Source organism: Schizosaccharomyces pombe (assembly GCF_000002945.2).
Source record: "Schizosaccharomyces pombe strain 972h- genome assembly, chromosome: I".
Lineage (NCBI taxonomy): Eukaryota > Fungi > Ascomycota > Schizosaccharomycetes > Schizosaccharomycetales > Schizosaccharomycetaceae > Schizosaccharomyces > Schizosaccharomyces pombe.
Window position 1 is genome coordinate 2,304,264 of NC_003424.3, and position 18,564 is coordinate 2,322,827.

Here is an 18,564-nt window from a genome sequence, read left to right on the forward strand (position 1 = left end):
ACCCTAAGTATTCTAATTTTGAGGTGATTTCCTTTGTGATGCTTCAATATAGTATGTCTGATTAGCGGAAATATGCTAGTTTATGACCATTATTTTATGGAGAGACACAAAGTGGAGTTTTAGCATAGACGCTACGTTGCACTCAAAGTAGTTGCAAAAACAATATAATGCTGCAATGTATAAAAGCTTATGCTAATCGTTAAAAGAAAAGTCAATTGCTTGTTAGTTGAAATGTAGAATTCAACTTTAGTAAAATAACCCATAATTGTTCACTAGTTCAATTTACTCATGCTTTGTGCATTATTATACAAGGTGAAGAGTAGTAAACGTGATACTTAAATATTATAGGCTTTTGGAAAACACATTTTTATTGGCATTTAACCGGCATACTGTAAACAAAATGGCCGATCCTAGAGGAAAACCGGTCTATTCGAAAGAGCACAAAGAAATTATGTTTCCAGTTAATAGTTCCCAAATAAAATTTGCAGCTACTAATCAAGACAAACAACAACTGATTGTTTGGCTAATAATTAATTGAAAATAAGAAAAAGAATTAAGTGTATTTAGGTAAAACACTCTTAGGTAAAATTCAATAGCAGCAAATCAACATTCTACTCAAAGGTTATATTCCGGTCCACTAAATGTGAGAAAATCCCGAGTAATTGATGAGGAAAAAATATCTTTTAAATAGAGAAGTTTTTCAAAGTTATTTCTAATAGCACCTCAATTTCTTTGGATTGCAACTGTTTTTACTAGTCAGAGCTTTGTTTACTTCGTCTGCTTCTAAAGTTAGCAAAGAACATGTAACTTGGGTGTAATGAGATGAAGGTGACGTGCACTCACTAGTGGTACTGATCCTCCAACGGGATGATCGAATCATAATTTAAACAGAACTCAGACTTTTCAACAAACATTTTCAAACAGAGTTGTTTACGAAGAGAGTAAAATATTCAGAACAATAATAAAGAATCAACGTTCATAGATCTACATTAATATTTATTTTCTTACCTCCTTATCACCATTTGCTAGTTGGTTTGAATACTATTTGTTTCTTCTCATTGCAAGCTTGACCGATTGAAGTATGACAGATACTCCTAGGATATTGATTACTCCATCTCCGCTTAGCGATATAAGCACAACGATTAACAAACCAAATGTTCATCCCAGTATGAGTCTATTGAAGGCTCTTCCCGAATGCCGACTCGTTGTCAAATCCAAGGGTGATAAAAATAACGCAAACGTTGTTGAATTTCCTCTGGATCGTCATAAACAATTATTAATTGCAGGAAAAGTTTACCATGATTATAAGTTTAAGCCTCGTAAATCGATTTTTGATCGTGTAACCGATCCTAATTATTTCGCAAAAAGTGAGTTTAGAGGGTTTTATGTGCTTTTTTGGCTTTCAATGGCTGCATGGGTACTACAGTTATATGCAAGAAGTTATTGGCAACGCGATACTTTGCTTGGTTTACCACTAGCTAGACAGGTCTTTCGCCAGTTTTTCGTGTTGTTTAGCTCAGATTTCCTTATGATTTGCCTCAGCTTTTTTAGTTATGGTTTACAAGTGTGTATTGAGAAGAACATGATTAGATGGGCTAATTTGGGTTACACAATCCAAACTTTGTGGCAGGGCTTTTATATGGTGTTAGCTGTCTATTGGGTTAAGCATCGAGATTTTCCAATTGTTCAATGTGTTTTCTTCACGCTGCATTGTGCCGTTCTAATTATGAAACAATTTTCTTATTCTCACCATATGGGCTATATCAGTGAGATTCGTATATTGCATAATGAATACGAAAAACTTTTAAAGTTTGTTCGTGAATGCCTGAATTCCACCGAGAAAGATGAGAAATACACGTTTGAACTGACTTTTCCCAATAAGCCTGCTGAAACGATATCTACATTGCAGGCAGAAGAAATTGTCGCTTTAACAGCAAAATATTTGTCACGCCAGATGCGTAGCGAAGTGGGCAATGTTGTTTATCCTGATAACATCAATTTCTTTAATTACGTTGATTATTTATTAGTTCCATCCCTTGTCTATAGTATGGAGTTTCCTAGAGTTGCCCATTTCCGTTGGCATTATATGGCATTTAAAGCAGGCTCCACATTCGGTTTACTAGCTCTCACCTTGGCTCTTGTAGATTGGTATTTCGTTCCAAGTGCTGTGGCTGTCAAAGATCTTGACTTCATAGGGAAGCTACGCATTGCTCCCTTGTTAATGAACAAAATTATGTTTCCCGCTATCATACTTTACCTTATCATGTTTTACCTGATTTTTGATTGCATTCTTAATGCATTTGCTGAAATCACTAAATTTGCCGACCGTGGATTTTATGGTGCTTGGTGGAATACAGTTACATGGGATGAATTTTCGCGCGAATGGAATAAGCCTGTCCACGTTTTTCTCATGAGACATGTTTACCATTCATCAATTTCCGGTTTCAAATTAAAAAAATCTCACGCTGTTCTACTCACTTTTTTAATTTCCGCTCTTGTACACGAATTTGTGATGCTGCTCGCAACTGGTAAATTCCGGTGTTACATATTAACATTTCAATTATTACAAATTCCTCTTTATGACCTCCAACAAATGTTTGCTTTCAAAAAACGCGATATCCTTGGTAATGTGTTTTTCTGGATTGGAATGTTCACTGGTCCTTCATTTTTATGTATCTTATACATTGTCTTTTAGTATTTGTTTATGAGTTTGGTGGGTTTATTAGGCTAAGACTTTTTCTTATCATTCCCTTTTTGTCGGATATTTATTCTGGTTCTTGGAGTTGTAAATTAATTGCTTAAAACAAAGTGCCCTTTTTTTGCATATTGGATTTACGAAGGTTTATACCATAAAAAATTTTTTTCGTCTCCTTATTACACACCTTTAATATTAACTATAATATACAAAACGTTATAAAAGATTTGTGCATCAACCTTTGACTAACGTTATTGAAATAATTAAAGAGAAATTTTTAGTTCATTAGAGTTATAAATTTAAAACCAAAAATAAAAAAACGGTGTAGTAACATTAAAATGCGCAAAATCTCTCTCTTTCATCTCGTATTTGATACATTTAATAATATTCATTTATTCTAGTATACAATTCACTAACTATACTTAAATGCTAATGATCTTATTCTTTTTTTCTACAATTTACTATTACCAACTAAAATAGGTATCGTCTTGTTACCTCTTCCTTTGTAAGCATCGATGCAGATCTTCCGTAATAATTATTTTCCAAACCTGTCTGACTATTCTCTAAAAGTCTTACAGAGCACACCAATAGCTTCTATAAAACTATAAAAGTAAGTGTAAGTAAAATTTTTCTGCGTACACGACTCAAATTTTTTTTTTGGTTTTTTTGAAAAGTTTTCGACTTTTTATCTTCGGTTTAAACCATTGGTTCCTCGCCGACATAATTGATTTCGTCCCAAATTTTGGTTTTTCTAATTTATTGTACTCAATATGAGCTCAATCGATACGCCTGCTAATAAATTGCAAGCGAAAACCTTGTTTCACCCAGAACATCTCGAATACATCAACAAGCAGTTATCGGAGCTTAGTCCTCAAGATATCTTAAAATGGTGCCGTTGGACACTTCCTTCTTTGTTTCAAACATCTGCGTTAGGACTGTCCGGGCTTGTTATTATGGACATGTTATCGAAAATGGATATGAATGTTCCTCTGATTTTTATCAACACACTTCATCATTTCCCAGAAACACTGGATCTTCTTGAAAAAGTCAAAACTAAGTATCCTAACGTGCCTGTTCACGTCTATCGTTGTGCTGAAGCAGCCAACGAAAAGGAATTTGCTCAGAAGTTTGGTGAGAAGCTTTGGGAGACAGATGAATCTCGGTATGACTTTTTAGTCAAAGTGGAACCAGCAAGTCGTGCTTATTCTGACTTAAATGTACTTGCTGTGTTTACTGGCCGCCGCCGTAGTCAAGGTGGAGAGCGCGGATCTTTGCCCATTGTTCAGCTGGATGGACCAGTATTAAAGATCAACCCCTTGGCTAACTGGTCTTTTACTGAAGTTCATAATTATATTATTACAAACAACGTTCCATATAATGAACTTCTGAACAAGGGTTACAGATCAGTTGGTGACTGGCACTCTACTCAACCAGTTAGAGAAGGTGAAGATGAACGTGCCGGACGTTGGCGCGGTCGAGAGAAAACAGAATGTGGATTACACAGTCATCCTCAAAGTAAATTCGCACAATATATGGCGGAGCTTAAAAAGAAGGAGACGGCTGATCAGTGAAACAATCCTTTTGTGCAATGTTGTAAACTGCTTTTTTGTTATCGAAGTGCACCATATGAAAAAATACGGCATTTTTAAGTAGACAATTCAAGAGTTTCTCTTTGTTTTAGTTGGTCATTGTGAGAAGGTTTTCAGCATACATTCTTAGTAAATGGGTTAAATTATTATCGTGACGAAGAAGGTTAGGGATACACTATGAAGAAACTTCTCGGTGTTTACACCTATACAAATAGATATATTAGAAATAAGATGATTTAATTATCAAAAAATTGAAGTGGTTTATACGTTGAAATTTGAAGACCTAAAACCATATGAACTTACAATGCTTTCCTCCTTTTTTTTATTAAATATATAGAATAAACTATGTAGTATTGATCTACAAATTCATATATATATTTTTTAACAACAAAAATTGAGTCACCATTCAATTATTTTGTAATGTCACCTACTACTAACCGACTTATCGTAATTTATTATTGGTAAGTAGGCCTTACATATGTTTAGGAAAAAGAAATCCCGTGTACTCCAAAGGGACGTCAACTTTGGGAATTGTCTTGAAGACATGAATCTCCAAATTACCAACGATTTTTACTTGAGGAAGTTGAACGCGCCAAATGAGCTATATGAATTTCAAGTTACCAAAGATAAAGAGTACAACGAAAAATTCTATTTTGCTGTACTTGGTAGGGTAATCATTTAATTCAGGAGTTAACTTGCAATTGAAATTAGATCACGTTTACAGTTGGACTTTACAAAATTCCCTTCTAACACGAATATCTATACCATTGGAATCTTCACCGTCAGAACCACATAGTTGGATATATGCAACACGAAATTGGCAAACTAATGAAAATGGAATAGTTATAATTATACAGTCAATGTCGCACCCCTTAATCTGGTCAAATAGAAACTTGCGCGAAGGCGATGTGAGACGTGCAACTGTACTAGATGTAATAGCCAAATGCACAGAAAAGAAACTTTCAGTTGTAATATTTTCTCCCTCTGCGCTATTATGGGACCAAAGCATTAATTTCCCTAGGGTATGTGCAAATTTATTCAATAATGTTTACCAAAATTTAGACAACCCGTTATTTCACCTCTCAGGGACTTCAAATCACTAAAAAATCTATCATAAAAGGTAAGATTGATTCCTAATATCCAATGAAATTTTTAACAAAGAATAGACGTCGAGACTCCAGAGAGCTATGTGTCAATAGGGTTAAACTATGTAATGTCCAATTCAGTGAGCACTAAAATACACTTTGTGGGTTCTGAATATGGATCGTATTTGCTGAATTCTTACTTGGACTTGAATTGGAAGAAATTTTCTGGCAAAGCGGGAGCTATACTTTTAATTATGAATATGAGCATTAATGAAGAGCTTCATGACCCCGACTATGTTAGCTACCTGATAGAAGTGAGAAAATAATCTTTTCAAATGGAAATAAATAATAACTAAGACTTTCAGCATGCACGAAATTATCTCCCTTCACATGAGCCTTGTCGACATTTAATGAATAGCATAATGACCGAAAGCGGCATACCTAACTTTTCAGCAGGTATGGAAACCTTGACTTAGAACAAAATTTTAACAAGTTAGGAAAATATATCGATGAATTCTATGACTACATTGGCGATGTTTTGCTTGAGATGATTGCTCTCGACACTAATACAAGTAAAAGCTGAAGACAGAGAACAAAATAGTTAACGATAAAAAATTAATTCAACATATTTAATAAAATTTTCCAATGAGATTATAACAAAAGGGCTACAACAATTAGAACCCCGTTGCTACAAAAGTGTAATTATTCCAATCCCTTATAATTTTATTCAAATTTTTAACCTAACAAAAAAAGTTACTTTTGCAGGTATTTTTCCCATAACGCTTGATGAATTTGCTTTAATTCATAAAATAATCTTTTTGCTTCCTTGAGCTGCATTTCACTGGTTTCAGCTTTGGCACGCCAACTGGACTCTGAGCCTTGTGTCTAAAAATTATGTTAGTTCAAAATCTTTAAGAAGTGGACATACGACAATATCAGAGCTGATTTTGAGAATATTTTCCGGTTGCATCAGCTGCTCTACCCCATCATCTTGAATGCAAATTCGAACATCTGAATTTAAGTACTCATTTGTAATCATGCGCTTTAAAACTGGAAAAGAAAGTGAAGAGTTTGAATAAAATGATATCTTGTCGACCTTGCATTGAAGAAAAGAGACCGGCGAATAATACTGAACGAGGCGGCGCAAAACTTGTCGAGAAACACTATCCCAAACCAAAACATTACCATCCTTATCACCACTAATGAGTAGAGAAGCATCAAAGGAAACAGTCAACGTGGTTATTGGGGATTGACACGATATAATACTTGATTCTCTACTGTCGTTATAATCTACAACTCGACCCATACCTCCGATGGCGTTTGGAATAGTAGTATTATCAACAGACGTAACTCTTTTTTTCTCTTTAACGTTGTTAGAAAAAGTGGATGATCCTGTGTATAATGGAATCCATATTATTCCCTTTTCGTTACCAACGTAGACAACACGTTCGGAAGGATCCACGGTCATGCAACTGGGAGTTGAGGGAAGAGCAATCGTTGTCAAAAGGTTTCCTGTAGAAACATCCCAAATCCTTATTGTGTTGTCTTCCGAAGCCGTGTAAAGTCGACCACTAACGATGGGACCAGGGCCAATTTCCATAGACACGATAGAACGCTTATGACCAGAGAAATGAGAAATCGCTTTAACTGAACTATTACTTGTTTCAAAAGTAGAGTTTTGGTCTACCAAAGTGCTTATCAACCAAGCGAATACATCACCATCGTTGGAAGCAGTGAATAAAACCATACCATCATTGGAAAATTTCAAAATGGTCAAAGGTTGGTAGTGTGCTCTGAAGAAATAAATAAGAGCACCGGATTTTAATGACCATATGTACAAATTTCCTTTTTCTGTGCCTGCTGCCAGCCAAGAACCACAAGGACTCGATTGCACACAAATAAGTATTTCAGGTAAAATGATTGATTGATCCAAAATTTCCTACACTTGTATTAGTTTTACTCATTTAAAATGTGTTTAGCTACTTTAGCTTGAAATTAGCTGTAAAACTGCTGTTATAAACGAAGTAAGCGTACAACTAATGCAGTGCAGAGAGAACCTACCTTTCCAAAATTGTGAATATTCAGCTGTGGACGGGTATGTTGAGCAGATAGCAAATGATTCAAAGTAGTACATGTCGCGTTTTTAGCAGGTGAGCTTTGACGGAATGTGCTCACCAGGGTACCGGTATGTAGATTGTGGCATAGAACATTACTTGGTTCACCCTCAATAGCTTCACAGCCAGAAAGAAGCAGCTCCATAAACCTTGAAATGCGTGTTGAATAAACGCAAATCGCTGAACTGAAATGTTAGCAACAAAGCGAAATTTGCAAGAAAAGTCGTGTTGGACTACATTGCTAAATTAACCGAATTCAACCGCATTTCGTTAAAATGACTGTTTACTCTATTTTCTAGAGCAAGCATAATTGTAGACAAATTATCTAAGTCAGCTATTTACGTTTCCAAATTGATATAATGGGCTGTTTGGAAACTATATTAGTTTTATTTGTACCCAATCAAACGTATATTGATTTCGACTATACTGTTGGAAAATTTCTGACTTTAGTGGTGTAAATATGTTTAATGTTTACATTTTCGCTACACGATTTCATGCAATGCTTTTCAATTAACCAAGAAAAGGTTACTTTATTGCTAACAGAAGAATTGATTTAATTCTTAAACATTTGTAACAATATTTTAATGCATGTATAAATATAGATTAAGCCAAATTTCGGTGTCAATATGAGGATCATCCGTTTAAAGTTTGTTAAAAATAACTAAACGGTTCAATCAAAAGGCATAGGAATTGAAGGATTTGAACGTGATATTTTTAAATGATATTCGTTTTTGGATAAAAATGTATAATGTATAATGATAAGCTCAAGTGGTGATATATAAAATCCCCAAATGAAACCACACAAAGAGATTAATCAGAAATGAAGAAATATAGTTATTATTTTCTGGGAGACATTATTAAAAATTTAAGATTAAACTTTCTCAATTTTTAATTGCCCTTTCTGGCTAACACGCTTTTCACGAGACCCCGGTTCATCTAAATCCGGCGTTTCTTTATAAAGTCTTTTTTTCTTACTAGTGGGCCGAGGAACATCGATTCTCCTAGACAACCTTTCTGAGGAGACATTTAAATCGTTATCTTGTTTAATGCTTATGAGTTGCTTACGCTTTTGGTCACGTCTCCGATTATTTATTCCACGATTATGGGATTGAACATTTCTCACCATATTATTCAAAAAAACTTTATTAGGGCGAAGTTTTGTTTTTTCCTTTTCAATATAGCCATGGTCGACAAACGACTTGTTCTTTTTTTTAGATTCGTGAATTAACAGTTTAGCAACAAACTCATCAAAGTTGAGTCTGTCAAGTGATGATTCCATGATGAGTATTATTAATGTAAATCATTTATTATCATTTCATTTAGGTAATTTGGCAATAATTAAGTGGATAAAGTGTGGATGCAGGAATTAAGAAGTGGTGGTGTTCCTGCCTAGTGTATAAACTATGAGAAATCAGCACGATCCCACATCACGGTAAAATGTTGAAATAAGGCATATGCTAAGTACACATGATTTATTCGAATTATTCAGTAAGCATCAAATGAATCTTAGTTACAAACAGATAGCTAATATTTTTCAAACTTACGGCATTAAGAATTAGCGTTAGGCCAAACTGATATACTAACTACATTTAGTTACTACTTTGCTTATATGTACAAGCTGGTCAGTTATTTAAACATCTTACCATTCTGGAATTTGAAAATTAAATGTTAAGCTAGTTCAATTCAGAGTATGTCTATTCAGTATAACCTGTATTTTTTTAAGATTTTTATGTTTATAAAAAATAAAGATGTATCAACTGTCTTTTAGCTAACCTATTGTTGGTTTGTTTACTCACCTCAACATTATGGTGGCCAATGTGGGGGCCACGAACTTCTTGTTATTGATTTCCTGACTTGGCATTTGCATATATATATAGGCGTTGAAACATCTAATTGTACATTAGAGTCACCACTAGGGAATTGTTGAAGGTTTCTTGTACATAACCAAAAACCCCATAAAAAATTATATCGTAACTTCTCTTTTGTAATCAAGTTGACCATGAGGTCTATGAAACCTCCAGGGTTTTCATCAGATCTTATGGATGAGCATTCTGTCGACTTGTTGAATGGGTCCATTTTGGCAGCTGAAAATCCCTCTAAAAGGGAGGTAGCTCAAGATGTTCCAGGATTCGAGAGAAAGCCTACGAAAGTGAGAAAGCCTCGAGTAAAATGGACTGAGAAAGAAACTAACGATTTACTACGGGGATGTCAAATTGTATGTTAATTCAATACTGACATTGTCTTTTTATTAGTAATTGAATATATAAAAATGATTTTTTTTTCGAAAACTAACCGTCTCTAGCATGGTGTTGGTAATTGGAAAAAAATACTATTAGATGAACGTTTTCATTTTACGAATCGTTCTCCCAATGATTTAAAAGACAGGTATGCATGATCAAATTTTTTTCATTGCCTAAATCAATTGCTAATGGGTATATGCAAGATTTCGGACAATTTTACCAGAAGATTACAAAAAGTTTTATCCCAATGCGAAAACGCATATGGGACGGCCTCAAAAAATCCCTCATACGGTAGGTTTATCTAAATCAACTAGAAAGGAGAGAAAGCAATTTACCCCAGAAGAGGATGAGCGTTTATTAGAGGGCTTTTTTCTGCATGGTCCTTGCTGGACTCGTATTAGTAAAGATGCAAATCTCGGACTTCAAAATCGTCGAAGTACAGATCTAAGGGATAGGTTTCGGAATGCTTTCCCAGAAAGATATGCGGCTGCTGGATTTAAGCTTAAGAATAATCCAGGCAATAGATCGAAATATTATCAGAATAATATGGTAAATGATGCTACGACCCCGAACGATAGTTCTACAACGGAGGCAGCAGCAGCAGCAGTTGCTGCAGTGGCCGCCGTAGCTGCTAGTAATCCTAACGCATCACCACAGCAAACCACTGAGCAGCCAGCATCTGACGAGCTGCTCGATTGGCCACATCATAATTTACCAAGCCAATTTTTTACATCTCAACGGAATCCTAACTACTCGACTGATTCCTTTTTACTGGGTCAGTCATTGTCTGATCCCTTTAATCACACATTACAATCATTTCACCCTTATGAGTCTTTGTTTTCTGCAGGCCAACCTCCTTCATTACCTATATCCCCATCGACATCGCAAAACTCGGTCCAACCATTTCCCTTCTCAATTCAACAACCTCCACTTCATTTGGAGCCTCCCTTAAGTTCAAATACGCTTAACTCGTCTACTCTGCCGCAGCCGAATTCCACTGATTTCAATACTTTTCCACCTTTGCCCTCGACTCCTAGAATCTCATCCGAGGATATACCGTGGGACAACCGGGGATAGTGATTTAGTACCGTCCTCATTATTTCCTTTCATCTCTGACTCACAACATTTATCCATCGCTCTGCATGTCGTTATTCATTTAAATTTTGTTTTTGTTTTTTTAAATATTTTTAGTATTTAAATATGAATGTTCTTAGAACTCAGAAATATTGGGTGAATCAGTTCGCTATCAATTTCGCTTGCAGAAATACCTACGTTAATCCTATGTTTTTGCGATATTTCCATTGCGCTGTTCCTCGTGCAATAAGTCAAAGGGCATTAAAGCCTATGGATATACCGTTTTTGCGTATGTTTAGTGTATATAATAGTGCTGACTCTATAGAATGTTACATTGAACCTATCGATAATACATCATTTTTCTTGCATCCTTTTAAAAAAATACGTTTTTGGTGGAGATATTTGTTCTACGGTTGGTGGAATTTAAAAAAAAATCAATTCTTGATTAAGCGTACCTTTCCTGACCGTGACTTCAGCATCGCCGAAATTATTCAAAATGCTTTAAAACTTCATTCTGGTGTCAACAAGGCACTTGCTAAGTACGTATTTCTGTAACGTTAATATTGGTTTGCTTTTTTTAGAATTTCCGTTAGCCATTAAACTTATCACATTTCAGTTTTGCTAACTTAGCGTTGTTAAGTCATGATTTACAGCAATTAGAGGAATTATGTACCTTGAGAACTGCTCAAATATTAAAACAACAAGCTCTAAACCAGCCAAAATGTATATGGAAACTTGAAAAGCACATATCTAAGCCTAAGCTACTTAATTTGAGTCGTGCCCAAGCAGATTTGAAAGGCGAAGAATTTTTTGTACAAGCCGTCGTACGGCTGCATACCCTACAATCTTTACGAACGGATAAAGGCTCTCCCAAGATTGAAAAGCCAGATATAGAGAATGTTGTTATCCAGCAAAGATCGTGGACTTCTCCAATTAGATGGCAATTGTGGGGGTCTGTTCCATCGACCCCGGTAAACACAGTAAGAAAGACATTGCCTGACGGACAAGTTACTTTTGTTGCTAAGCCGTCAAAAAAATCGTTTTTAAAACAACTCTTCTCCGGAAAGGAGTAGAGGATTTCTGCCCCTACAATTAATCCATCGAGAACAATTTAATGACTATATTATTATCCACTTAGGTGAAAAAGTGTTTTGATTATGAGATTTTTTTTTTCAAAGTCTTAAAGCTTTATTGATAAAAAAACCCGATAGATTTATCGTAAAACTATAATAAATAAGCCGCAAAAAATATCCATAAACTTTATAACATGAGAAGAGTCGTACAGAAGCGCTAAGGCAATTCTGTAAATCGAAAGACAAGTATTTATACATACATACATACATACACATGTAAACAAATCGTCTAATTCACAGATCGAAAATTTGCATTCAAATTTTTTAAAGGAATCAAGCATACGAAAATGTAGAACGGTTTCGACCGTTTAGGCCTAAGGCAGCACATCCCTCGTAAAACAGATCAAATTTTTCAGAGCTGTATCCAATATAGTCAAAAGAAGAGGTACCAATAGGAGGGACGGTAGAACCTTCAACCAACTGTTTTTCAGGTCGATCCGCAACTTGGCTGGAAACGCTTAGATCCTCCCATTCATCATCTTCTTCCAAGCATTGTAAAATTCCCCACAATGCCCACCCGATGTTCGCAGCAGGACTAATTGCGCGAACAGATTCTTCTAAGTTCATAATTTGCTTTTCAAACGTGTTCTTTAATTCGTCGGAAATATCAGTTTTCAACAATGAAGCATCTTCAATTTCGAGTAGATCATTAATGACAGCGGATTGCTCAACATATGCGTGATAAACCAACTTTCGAGCATTAAAATCTGGATACCTTGAGCGGTCCATCAAATAATTATGGGTTGGATGATGATAGTCGGCCATCCATTCAGCAAAATAGTTAGCTAAATCAAAAGCACAAAGATTTGGCCCAGCATACTCAAAATCAACAGGTACAAGGGTTCGATGCTTTTGGGAAAGAGGTATAGAACGTTTTTTAGCTTTAATTTTCAAGAGGTTGCCATATTGAGTATCATTATGAGAGAAAACCATTTTTAAACCAAACCAATCTTTTTTATCACGCGACCATTCAACAAACCAATTGTAATAAGCGTTAAAGTCTTCTTCCAAAGTTTTCATAAATTCACTAGTAATTGCTAAGGAGTGCTTTCTACCAAGTATTTTTGCTTTTGCTTTCGGAAGCCATACCAAGCAATTTTTCCAAGCAGCAGGCATTTCGAGAACTTCATGGGGGTGTAAAAGGATAAAATTGTGTAACTCACAAAGTCTACGGCCAACATAGATAGAAAGTTTGGGATCGCGAATTGTTTTGCAGGTCAAAGTAGTTGATTCCATATATTGTTCAAAGCGGCCATTGGAAAACTCGCCAATTAAATAAGGCCCAATATTGTGTCGAGCAAGGCGCTTCAAGTTTTCCAGTTCAACTTGTCGATTAATAAACAATTCAACATGGGGACCATAAATCCGTAGTAACAGTTTGGGAGCGTGGTAACCTTCTGGCGGTGCCACATAATAGACAGCATTAGTTAAAGCTCCTGAAATTCTTTTGATGTGTAACTTGTTACACAATGTTAACGGAATACGATTCCAACTAGAAATAGCAAGTTTGTGTATTATTACCAAAACCTTATGACGAAAAATGGGATCAGGGTCATTACAATCCAAAGATCCTTTACATTTTCGAGAAGGGTGAGCCGAATCAAAGGCATTATTCTTGTCAACCTCAGAAGCAAAATTGACCATAACTTTTATATACGATGGTTCTATACAATGAACCTGTGACTTAACGAATCAAAGTATGAATGAAAAGAAACAAGAATATATAGCAAACGAAATTGGGAGATGTATAAAGAATCAGTATAGCAAGGAAACGTATACCCCGTATATAATAGTCCCTTGTAAACTTATGCTTGTCCTGTCTTTATAATTTTTTTCTTTTTCTGGTTCTTTACCTCACGAACCTTTTTTTGTATTTAGTGTCTATAAGGAATATTTATATGAAACTAGTGTTTTGAGAAAGTCTAAAGCTATGAAATAGAGGTCTGTTAAAAAAAAAACTAATTTTCTTTTTTCAGTTCGCCAGTAAGCCAAAATAAAAAGTTCACGTAATATTACAGCCTCAAATTAAAAATTTCATAAAATGAATTGACTTTATATAGTATTTTTGTAAAAATTTATGTAGTGAAAATAATCAAATGGTTAGAGTGTATACGATACATGTGTGAGAACATCTATATTTGGGAGCATATATAAATAAACTTCTATCTAATATCATTATATCGTTAATGCGTAAAGTAGAGAACTGTTACGAGTTACACTAATTCGTAAAATTATATAGAAGACATATATATGAACATAATAACATTTATGACTCTAAATCTTTTAAATATAATTGCAGCCAATTTGCATCTTTTAAGTAAAATAAATTAGATAATTATTAGTGTTTTATAGAATATGTACCTAATAAAAAAAACTCCGACACTTAAGGACTGTATAAAGAAGTGAAACCTCAATCAGATAATGAAGGGAAATTCAAAATAAATCTAATTCCCATCCATAGGTGGGTTATGCGTATAATACATCGGACTGTACGATTGAGGCATAGCCATTTCTGGAGAATAAATGGGATAGTACGACTGAGGAATTGATGTGGGAACGGCACCAGGAGGAAGGGTAGCCATTGACTGGTGAAATGTTGAAAACTGATCCATGGGTGCAGGGATTGGCATCATTGCATTACGAGGTGGTGAAAATGGCGCTGGAAACATCGGATATGGATAGGAGGGATATTGATATTGAGGGGAAAATTGCTGCATTGGTCTTAGTTGACGAAATTCAACACGCAAAGGCTTTTTCTGGTGTGGGGACCTCGTCTTACCGCAGACGGCAGCATAAGCGGCTTGTTGAGAATCAAACCTTAGAAAAGCAAAAGCAGGCTTCTTGCTTTGATGAATTATTTTACAATCGATTACCTTTCCATATTTGGAAAATAGATCAACTAGTAAGTAGTGTGTGCAATTTACTGGGTCGAGTTGGCCAACGAATATAGAATAAGGATCAATCGGTGGAGGCATTGCAGCAAACATCATAGAGGGGTTCATGGGATATCCAGGCTGTTCAAAAGAACCATCTGTTGGGAGTTCGGCCTTGCCGCTTTCTAAAGAGGGTATTGAAGGTAATATACTCGGTAAGGAGCTTAAAGATTCATTAGGAGTACTGAATTCAGTAGAATTGACCAATGAGTGAGCAAAGTATGAGGGACTTTGAACCGCGGAATTTGATCTTCCCATGGTAGAAGGAGGATCGGAAGAAACTGAGAATGGAATAGGGGCAGGTGCTTTGATAACAGGAGTGTTCGACTGATCTTTGCCTTGCGACTTTCGCCTTCGACTATGTGCGTTAGGTGGAGAAAACGGGGAGGAACCTTTCTTCTTATAGTGACCGTTTTGATATGTCACATTTTCCGCCCAAAGTACAGGCCAGGCAGAATGCTTAAGCGCGGTATAGGCTGCGATTGCTTCATCCCTGTAAACAAACCGTACTAAGAAAGCGGATTGATCTGGTATTTCCGTGACATCTTCAACCTCGCCATAAGGTTCCAATAAGTTATCTATGTCTTTTTTTGTAATGTAAGGTTGATGGGGTGCAGAGGATATACGGATTGTCCTATTAACTTTGGCGCGCTCTATACGTATATGACGGCCATCCAATATCGTGTTTTGGGCTTCAGAAAGTGCTTTCGATGCATCATCAGTATTTTGAAATTGAACAAAAGAATAAGGCCTTTGCAACCAATCTTTCAAAACTTTGACATGCAACAAAGGACCCCACTGTTGAAAGTAATCTTTAACAGTGGCAGTCAGCTCTTCCTCAGACCTTGAAGAGTTTAAGCTAGCAACAAATAAACAGGCAACTGGTTTTCCACGGACAGACGACGGATTTAATACTCCACTGGAAGAGGAACTTGGGATAGGGGTGCTTGATGATGCAGTTTCCAAAGGAGGCTTTATAAAGGTAGTGGAATTATCATTTTCGGATAAAGAACCTGGGGGAATGTCTTGTAAAAGCGTTGTTTTTTCGAGTTGGGCTGATAATTTTTCGACAGGAGAATGCAATAAAGATACAGACGGAGAGGAAACAACCATTTTTAAATAATGTGTTTAAAAAAAAAGTTTGGAATGAGAAAGGATCTATAAAGGGGCATGAAACAAGGATGCCGGATTGATATCAAATTAAAAAGACAAAACTTTATACGAGATGCCTGCGCCAAAGTGGGATGGAGGTCGTATCAGTCGATTATATGGAATACAATAGATAGTTATGAGATGATGTGTCAACAGCAATCCAAAAGCTGCGTAGAAAAAAGAATGAAAAGTATTTCAACTGAAAAAGTTAAAAGTTAATTAATTTAAAATTTCCTTCAAAACAAAGTTTAAAAAAAACCCCAGAGAAAAAATTTGGTCAAAAGAAAAGATAAATAAAATTGATCAAAGAAGGGATAGGAAAAAACGAATGGGAAAACTTTTACTCAGGTAATAAAATTGCAGAAATAGGGAAAGAAAAAAACGCAAGCGTATGGTAATTTAGTGCAAAAATGCAAAGATAAAATAGAGATTATACACGTATAAATAAGAAAGAAATGGAATGGCTCTTAAAAATGACGAGTCAAAAGAAAGAAAGAAAGAAAGGATGAAGATTTTGAGAAACCAGCTGAAACAGAAATGGAAAATGAAAAACCAAAACCAGAGATAGACAGTAGGTAAACCAAACGAGACTTTGCAGTCTAACAATAGTCTAAGGAAAGCCCAAAGAATAAATATATATTTGAGTGGGGGAAACGAGTATTTCCAGAATAAGAGTCAGATGATGAGAAAAGTAAAATGGGGAATAGAAATAGCTTGCACGGTGATCAGACCGTGAAAGAAATTTCACAAAGATGAAATTTCAGTTTTTGGGTGATGGATAGAGAGAACTCTTCTCAAGTGGAAGCTAAAAAATAATTGGATAAGCTTGAGGGAGTAGCAAGTTCGAATTGAAAAAGGTGAAAGAATCAAAGAGCAGTACAATTGCAGTTGAATATCTCGAAAAGCTGAACACAGAGAAAGTTTGAGGTGAAAAAGAAAACAAATAAAAATAAAGAAGCCAGTAAACGCAACAAAAGGTGCAAGAGGAGAGCGAAGGAAAGCTCAATGGCACAGACAGAATCAGATGAGAAGAGAAGGTAAACGCAGTCTCACTAGTATTTCAAGCAATGTGGAGGTATTCGATAGATAACAAAAGAAAAGGAAAAAAAGAAAAAATGGGTGATCAGAAATGCAACAAAACTGATAAAGACAGGATGGAAGACGGGGAGACGTCTCAGCAAAAAGGAAGCAACCCACACAAAGAGAAATTGAATTTAGTATGTTAATGGAGAAAGGAGAGAATCGAAAACCCTCGAATAGCAATTGATTTAGGTGAAAGCAAAGAAGGGGGTTATTCACGACGAAGGTTTAGATCTGCTCGGAATATACGAGGAAAAGACATTGTATATCAAGACTACTTGCAAACTCGGGGATTTCAACACGTGTTCTTCATCGGTAATGTAGGCGGCATAAAAGAGGACAAGGGACATTAGGGAGCAAAACCAGACGATATGATTAACTAAAGGAGCAATACATCCGAATCCTGCTTACACTCTAATAATTAGTCAAACGACCAAGACGCTGCCTCAAATCCTCAATCTTTTAGTAATTTTACCGTTCTATTTGGGCCATATCATTTTACTAAATTCTAGCCATTCTCCTTTACCACGATTGATAGGCAATTGTCCATTCGGAAGTATATCACTACTGCCAACATTTCCCTCTCCACAATGTCTTAGATAGTGGGTTACAGGGAGTATAAGGAACAAGCTAGTATTGACAAATGATGAGACATTGAGAATTGGGCACAGGGTAATGGGCTAAAAATTGGGTGCTGCACCGAAGCATCCTTTGGTTGTGAAGATAAGCAACTACAAATTTTAGGAGTAAGTTAACAACGGCCCCATGGAGATAGAAAAAGGAAGAATGCTAAAAGTCGTGAACAAAGGCGTAATCGTCAAAGAAAGGTAAATTGCAAGCACAATGAAAAAGATGATTTTTTACAATAGGATCCAATAAAGCGAAAAAAAAAACAAATAAATAACTAAAGAAAAATAAATTGAATTTTGATTAGTATACAAAAAAAAAATTAAGCACAATCTAGATGAGCAACAAAGAAAAAAAGGGAGACCTTTAAAAGAACAAGGTGAATATGTTATATTACTGTCTGGATTAATGACTGACAAAGACAGAATACGCAAGCTATAGCCAAGCTAAGAAACGAAAAAAAAAAGAAAAGAAAAAAACAAAACAAAACAAAGGTAGTTAGTTTGTCAAGCTATGAATAAACTATTTTCGTCGTATTTTCTTGAGCGTTCTATAGACTGTTTATTCAACAAAGCAAAGCAATAGTATAATACTAGTAGTAAAAGGAGTAACAATAGGAAAAGCCAGCTTAGCGTGTACCGAGGTTTTCTCAAAAAAAAAAAAAAAAAAAAAAAAAGGAATCGCTTGCTGAGATATCGAACTCTACCCCTTGAATCTAACATTCACATGACCTTTTGTTTCTTTGTTTGTCCCCATTTCTAGATGTGTTTTTACCTTGGAATAAAGTCTCGGTATTCTAACTCCGATTGCCTATCTCTAACACTTTGTAGTGGGATGTGCAG

General features: G+C 35.6%; 9 protein-coding genes and 9 long non-coding RNA genes across 18 annotated transcripts; 10 read left to right on the plus strand and 8 right to left on the minus strand.

Moving 5' to 3' along the window:
- Positions 1-392: 392 nt before the first annotated feature.
- Positions 393-2,844, minus strand: SPOM_SPNCRNA.3035. The gene has a single exon (NR_192403.1). It is a non-coding gene; the product is annotated as a non-coding RNA (long non-coding RNA).
- On the plus strand, positions 886-3,096 carry are1 (acyl-coA-sterol acyltransferase Are1). Its single transcript, NM_001019138.3, has one exon. It carries the CDS (start codon positions 1,082-1,084, stop codon positions 2,693-2,695), a length of 1,614 nt encoding a protein of 537 aa, NP_593707.1. The 5' UTR covers positions 886-1,081; the 3' UTR covers positions 2,696-3,096.
- A 36-nt stretch (positions 3,097-3,132) lies between these two features.
- On the minus strand, positions 3,133-4,459 carry SPOM_SPNCRNA.3036. Its single transcript, NR_192404.1, has one exon. It is a non-coding gene; the product is annotated as a non-coding RNA (long non-coding RNA).
- On the plus strand, positions 3,261-4,615 carry met16 (phosphoadenosine phosphosulfate reductase). The gene has a single exon (NM_001019139.3). The coding sequence runs from the start codon at positions 3,466-3,468 to the stop codon at positions 4,264-4,266; it is 801 nt and encodes a 266-aa protein (NP_593708.1). The 5' UTR covers positions 3,261-3,465; the 3' UTR covers positions 4,267-4,615.
- A 55-nt stretch (positions 4,616-4,670) lies between these two features.
- Positions 4,671-5,621, minus strand: SPOM_SPNCRNA.3037. Its single transcript, NR_192405.1, has one exon. It is a non-coding gene; the product is annotated as a non-coding RNA (long non-coding RNA).
- arb2 (argonaute binding protein 2) lies at positions 4,720-6,031 on the plus strand. The gene is made up of 6 exons (NM_001019140.4): positions 4,720-4,949; positions 4,996-5,306; positions 5,347-5,404; positions 5,451-5,683; positions 5,735-5,825; positions 5,867-6,031. Exons 1-6 carry the CDS (start codon positions 4,763-4,765, stop codon positions 5,950-5,952), a joined length of 966 nt encoding a protein of 321 aa, NP_593709.3. The 5' UTR covers positions 4,720-4,762; the 3' UTR covers positions 5,953-6,031.
- crb3 (rixosome complex WD repeat subunit Crb3) lies at positions 6,008-7,665 on the minus strand. The gene is made up of 3 exons (NM_001019141.3): positions 7,431-7,665; positions 6,298-7,308; positions 6,008-6,254 (listed from the first exon to the last, which is right to left on the minus strand). The coding sequence occupies exons 1-3, from the start codon at positions 7,626-7,628 to the stop codon at positions 6,123-6,125; spliced, it is 1,341 nt and encodes a 446-aa protein (NP_593710.1). The 5' UTR covers positions 7,629-7,665; the 3' UTR covers positions 6,008-6,122.
- On the plus strand, positions 6,171-7,928 carry SPOM_SPNCRNA.3038. Its single transcript, NR_192406.1, has one exon. It is a non-coding gene; the product is annotated as a non-coding RNA (long non-coding RNA).
- A 92-nt stretch (positions 7,929-8,020) lies between these two features.
- Positions 8,021-8,870, minus strand: SPOM_SPAC13G7.09C (uncharacterized protein). The gene has a single exon (NM_001019142.3). The coding sequence runs from the start codon at positions 8,760-8,762 to the stop codon at positions 8,355-8,357; it is 408 nt and encodes a 135-aa protein (NP_593711.1). The 5' UTR covers positions 8,763-8,870; the 3' UTR covers positions 8,021-8,354.
- Positions 8,871-9,133: 263 nt separating this feature from the next.
- On the minus strand, positions 9,134-10,197 carry SPOM_SPNCRNA.3039. The gene has a single exon (NR_192407.1). It is a non-coding gene; the product is annotated as a non-coding RNA (long non-coding RNA).
- On the plus strand, positions 9,386-10,897 carry teb1 (Myb family telomere binding protein). Its single transcript, NM_001019143.3, has 3 exons — positions 9,386-9,698; positions 9,786-9,868; positions 9,927-10,897. Exons 1-3 carry the CDS (start codon positions 9,483-9,485, stop codon positions 10,798-10,800), a joined length of 1,173 nt encoding a protein of 390 aa, NP_593712.1. The 5' UTR covers positions 9,386-9,482; the 3' UTR covers positions 10,801-10,897.
- mba1 (respiratory complex assembly protein) lies at positions 10,838-12,106 on the plus strand. Its single transcript, NM_001019144.3, has 3 exons — positions 10,838-11,086; positions 11,123-11,336; positions 11,438-12,106. The coding sequence occupies exons 1-3, from the start codon at positions 10,924-10,926 to the stop codon at positions 11,868-11,870; spliced, it is 810 nt and encodes a 269-aa protein (NP_593713.1). The 5' UTR covers positions 10,838-10,923; the 3' UTR covers positions 11,871-12,106.
- eki1 (choline kinase) lies at positions 11,192-14,050 on the minus strand. Its single transcript, NM_001019145.3, has one exon. The coding sequence runs from the start codon at positions 13,572-13,574 to the stop codon at positions 12,204-12,206; it is 1,371 nt and encodes a 456-aa protein (NP_593714.1). The 5' UTR covers positions 13,575-14,050; the 3' UTR covers positions 11,192-12,203.
- On the plus strand, positions 13,004-13,377 carry SPOM_SPNCRNA.3040. Its single transcript, NR_192408.1, has one exon. It is a non-coding gene; the product is annotated as a non-coding RNA (long non-coding RNA).
- On the plus strand, positions 13,507-13,724 carry SPOM_SPNCRNA.3041. Its single transcript, NR_192409.1, has one exon. It is a non-coding gene; the product is annotated as a non-coding RNA (long non-coding RNA).
- Positions 14,051-14,228: 178 nt separating the features above from the next.
- Positions 14,229-18,562, minus strand: msa1 (RNA-binding protein Msa1). The gene has a single exon (NM_001019146.3). It carries the CDS (start codon positions 15,974-15,976, stop codon positions 14,375-14,377), a length of 1,602 nt encoding a protein of 533 aa, NP_593715.2. The 5' UTR covers positions 15,977-18,562; the 3' UTR covers positions 14,229-14,374.
- On the plus strand, positions 14,256-16,174 carry SPOM_SPNCRNA.3042. The gene has a single exon (NR_192410.1). It is a non-coding gene; the product is annotated as a non-coding RNA (long non-coding RNA).
- SPOM_SPNCRNA.3043 lies at positions 16,680-17,089 on the plus strand. The gene has a single exon (NR_192411.1). It is a non-coding gene; the product is annotated as a non-coding RNA (long non-coding RNA).
- Positions 18,563-18,564: the final 2 nt, after the last annotated feature.

What these genes read in the sequence shown, in the direction of transcription:
- SPOM_SPAC13G7.09C (NM_001019142.3), bottom strand. Translation starts at nt 8,762, where the DNA reads ATGGAATCATCACTTGACAGACTCAACTTTGATGAGTTTGTTGCTAAA.
- crb3 (NM_001019141.3), bottom strand. Translation starts at nt 7,628, where the DNA reads ATGGAGCTGCTTCTTTCTGGCTGTGAAGCTATTGAGGGTGAACCAAGT. An exon ending in ATATTCACAATTTTGGAAAG is followed by an intron (nt 7,309 to 7,430) that starts GTAGGTTCTCTC and finishes ATACAAGTGTAG; the next exon opens with GAAATTTTGGATCAATCAAT. An exon ending in AAATCAGCTCTGATATTGTC is followed by an intron (nt 6,255 to 6,297) that starts GTATGTCCACTT and finishes CATAATTTTTAG; the next exon opens with ACACAAGGCTCAGAGTCCAG.
- mba1 (NM_001019144.3), top strand. Translation starts at nt 10,924, where the DNA reads ATGAATGTTCTTAGAACTCAGAAATATTGGGTGAATCAGTTCGCTATC. An exon ending in TATGGATATACCGTTTTTGC is followed by an intron (nt 11,087 to 11,122) that starts GTATGTTTAGTG and finishes CTGACTCTATAG; the next exon opens with AATGTTACATTGAACCTATC. An exon ending in GTCAACAAGGCACTTGCTAA is followed by an intron (nt 11,337 to 11,437) that starts GTACGTATTTCT and finishes AGCGTTGTTAAG; the next exon opens with TCATGATTTACAGCAATTAG.
- arb2 (NM_001019140.4), top strand. Translation starts at nt 4,763, where the DNA reads ATGTTTAGGAAAAAGAAATCCCGTGTACTCCAAAGGGACGTCAACTTT. An exon ending in TAAAAAATCTATCATAAAAG is followed by an intron (nt 5,405 to 5,450) that starts GTAAGATTGATT and finishes AACAAAGAATAG; the next exon opens with ACGTCGAGACTCCAGAGAGC. An exon ending in ATGTTAGCTACCTGATAGAA is followed by an intron (nt 5,684 to 5,734) that starts GTGAGAAAATAA and finishes TAAGACTTTCAG; the next exon opens with CATGCACGAAATTATCTCCC.
- teb1 (NM_001019143.3), top strand. Translation starts at nt 9,483, where the DNA reads ATGAGGTCTATGAAACCTCCAGGGTTTTCATCAGATCTTATGGATGAG. An exon ending in TACTACGGGGATGTCAAATT is followed by an intron (nt 9,699 to 9,785) that starts GTATGTTAATTC and finishes AACCGTCTCTAG; the next exon opens with CATGGTGTTGGTAATTGGAA. An exon ending in CCCAATGATTTAAAAGACAG is followed by an intron (nt 9,869 to 9,926) that starts GTATGCATGATC and finishes GGTATATGCAAG; the next exon opens with ATTTCGGACAATTTTACCAG.
- eki1 (NM_001019145.3), bottom strand. Translation starts at nt 13,574, where the DNA reads ATGGTCAATTTTGCTTCTGAGGTTGACAAGAATAATGCCTTTGATTCG.
- met16 (NM_001019139.3), top strand. Translation starts at nt 3,466, where the DNA reads ATGAGCTCAATCGATACGCCTGCTAATAAATTGCAAGCGAAAACCTTG.
- are1 (NM_001019138.3), top strand. Translation starts at nt 1,082, where the DNA reads ATGACAGATACTCCTAGGATATTGATTACTCCATCTCCGCTTAGCGAT.
- msa1 (NM_001019146.3), bottom strand. Translation starts at nt 15,976, where the DNA reads ATGGTTGTTTCCTCTCCGTCTGTATCTTTATTGCATTCTCCTGTCGAA.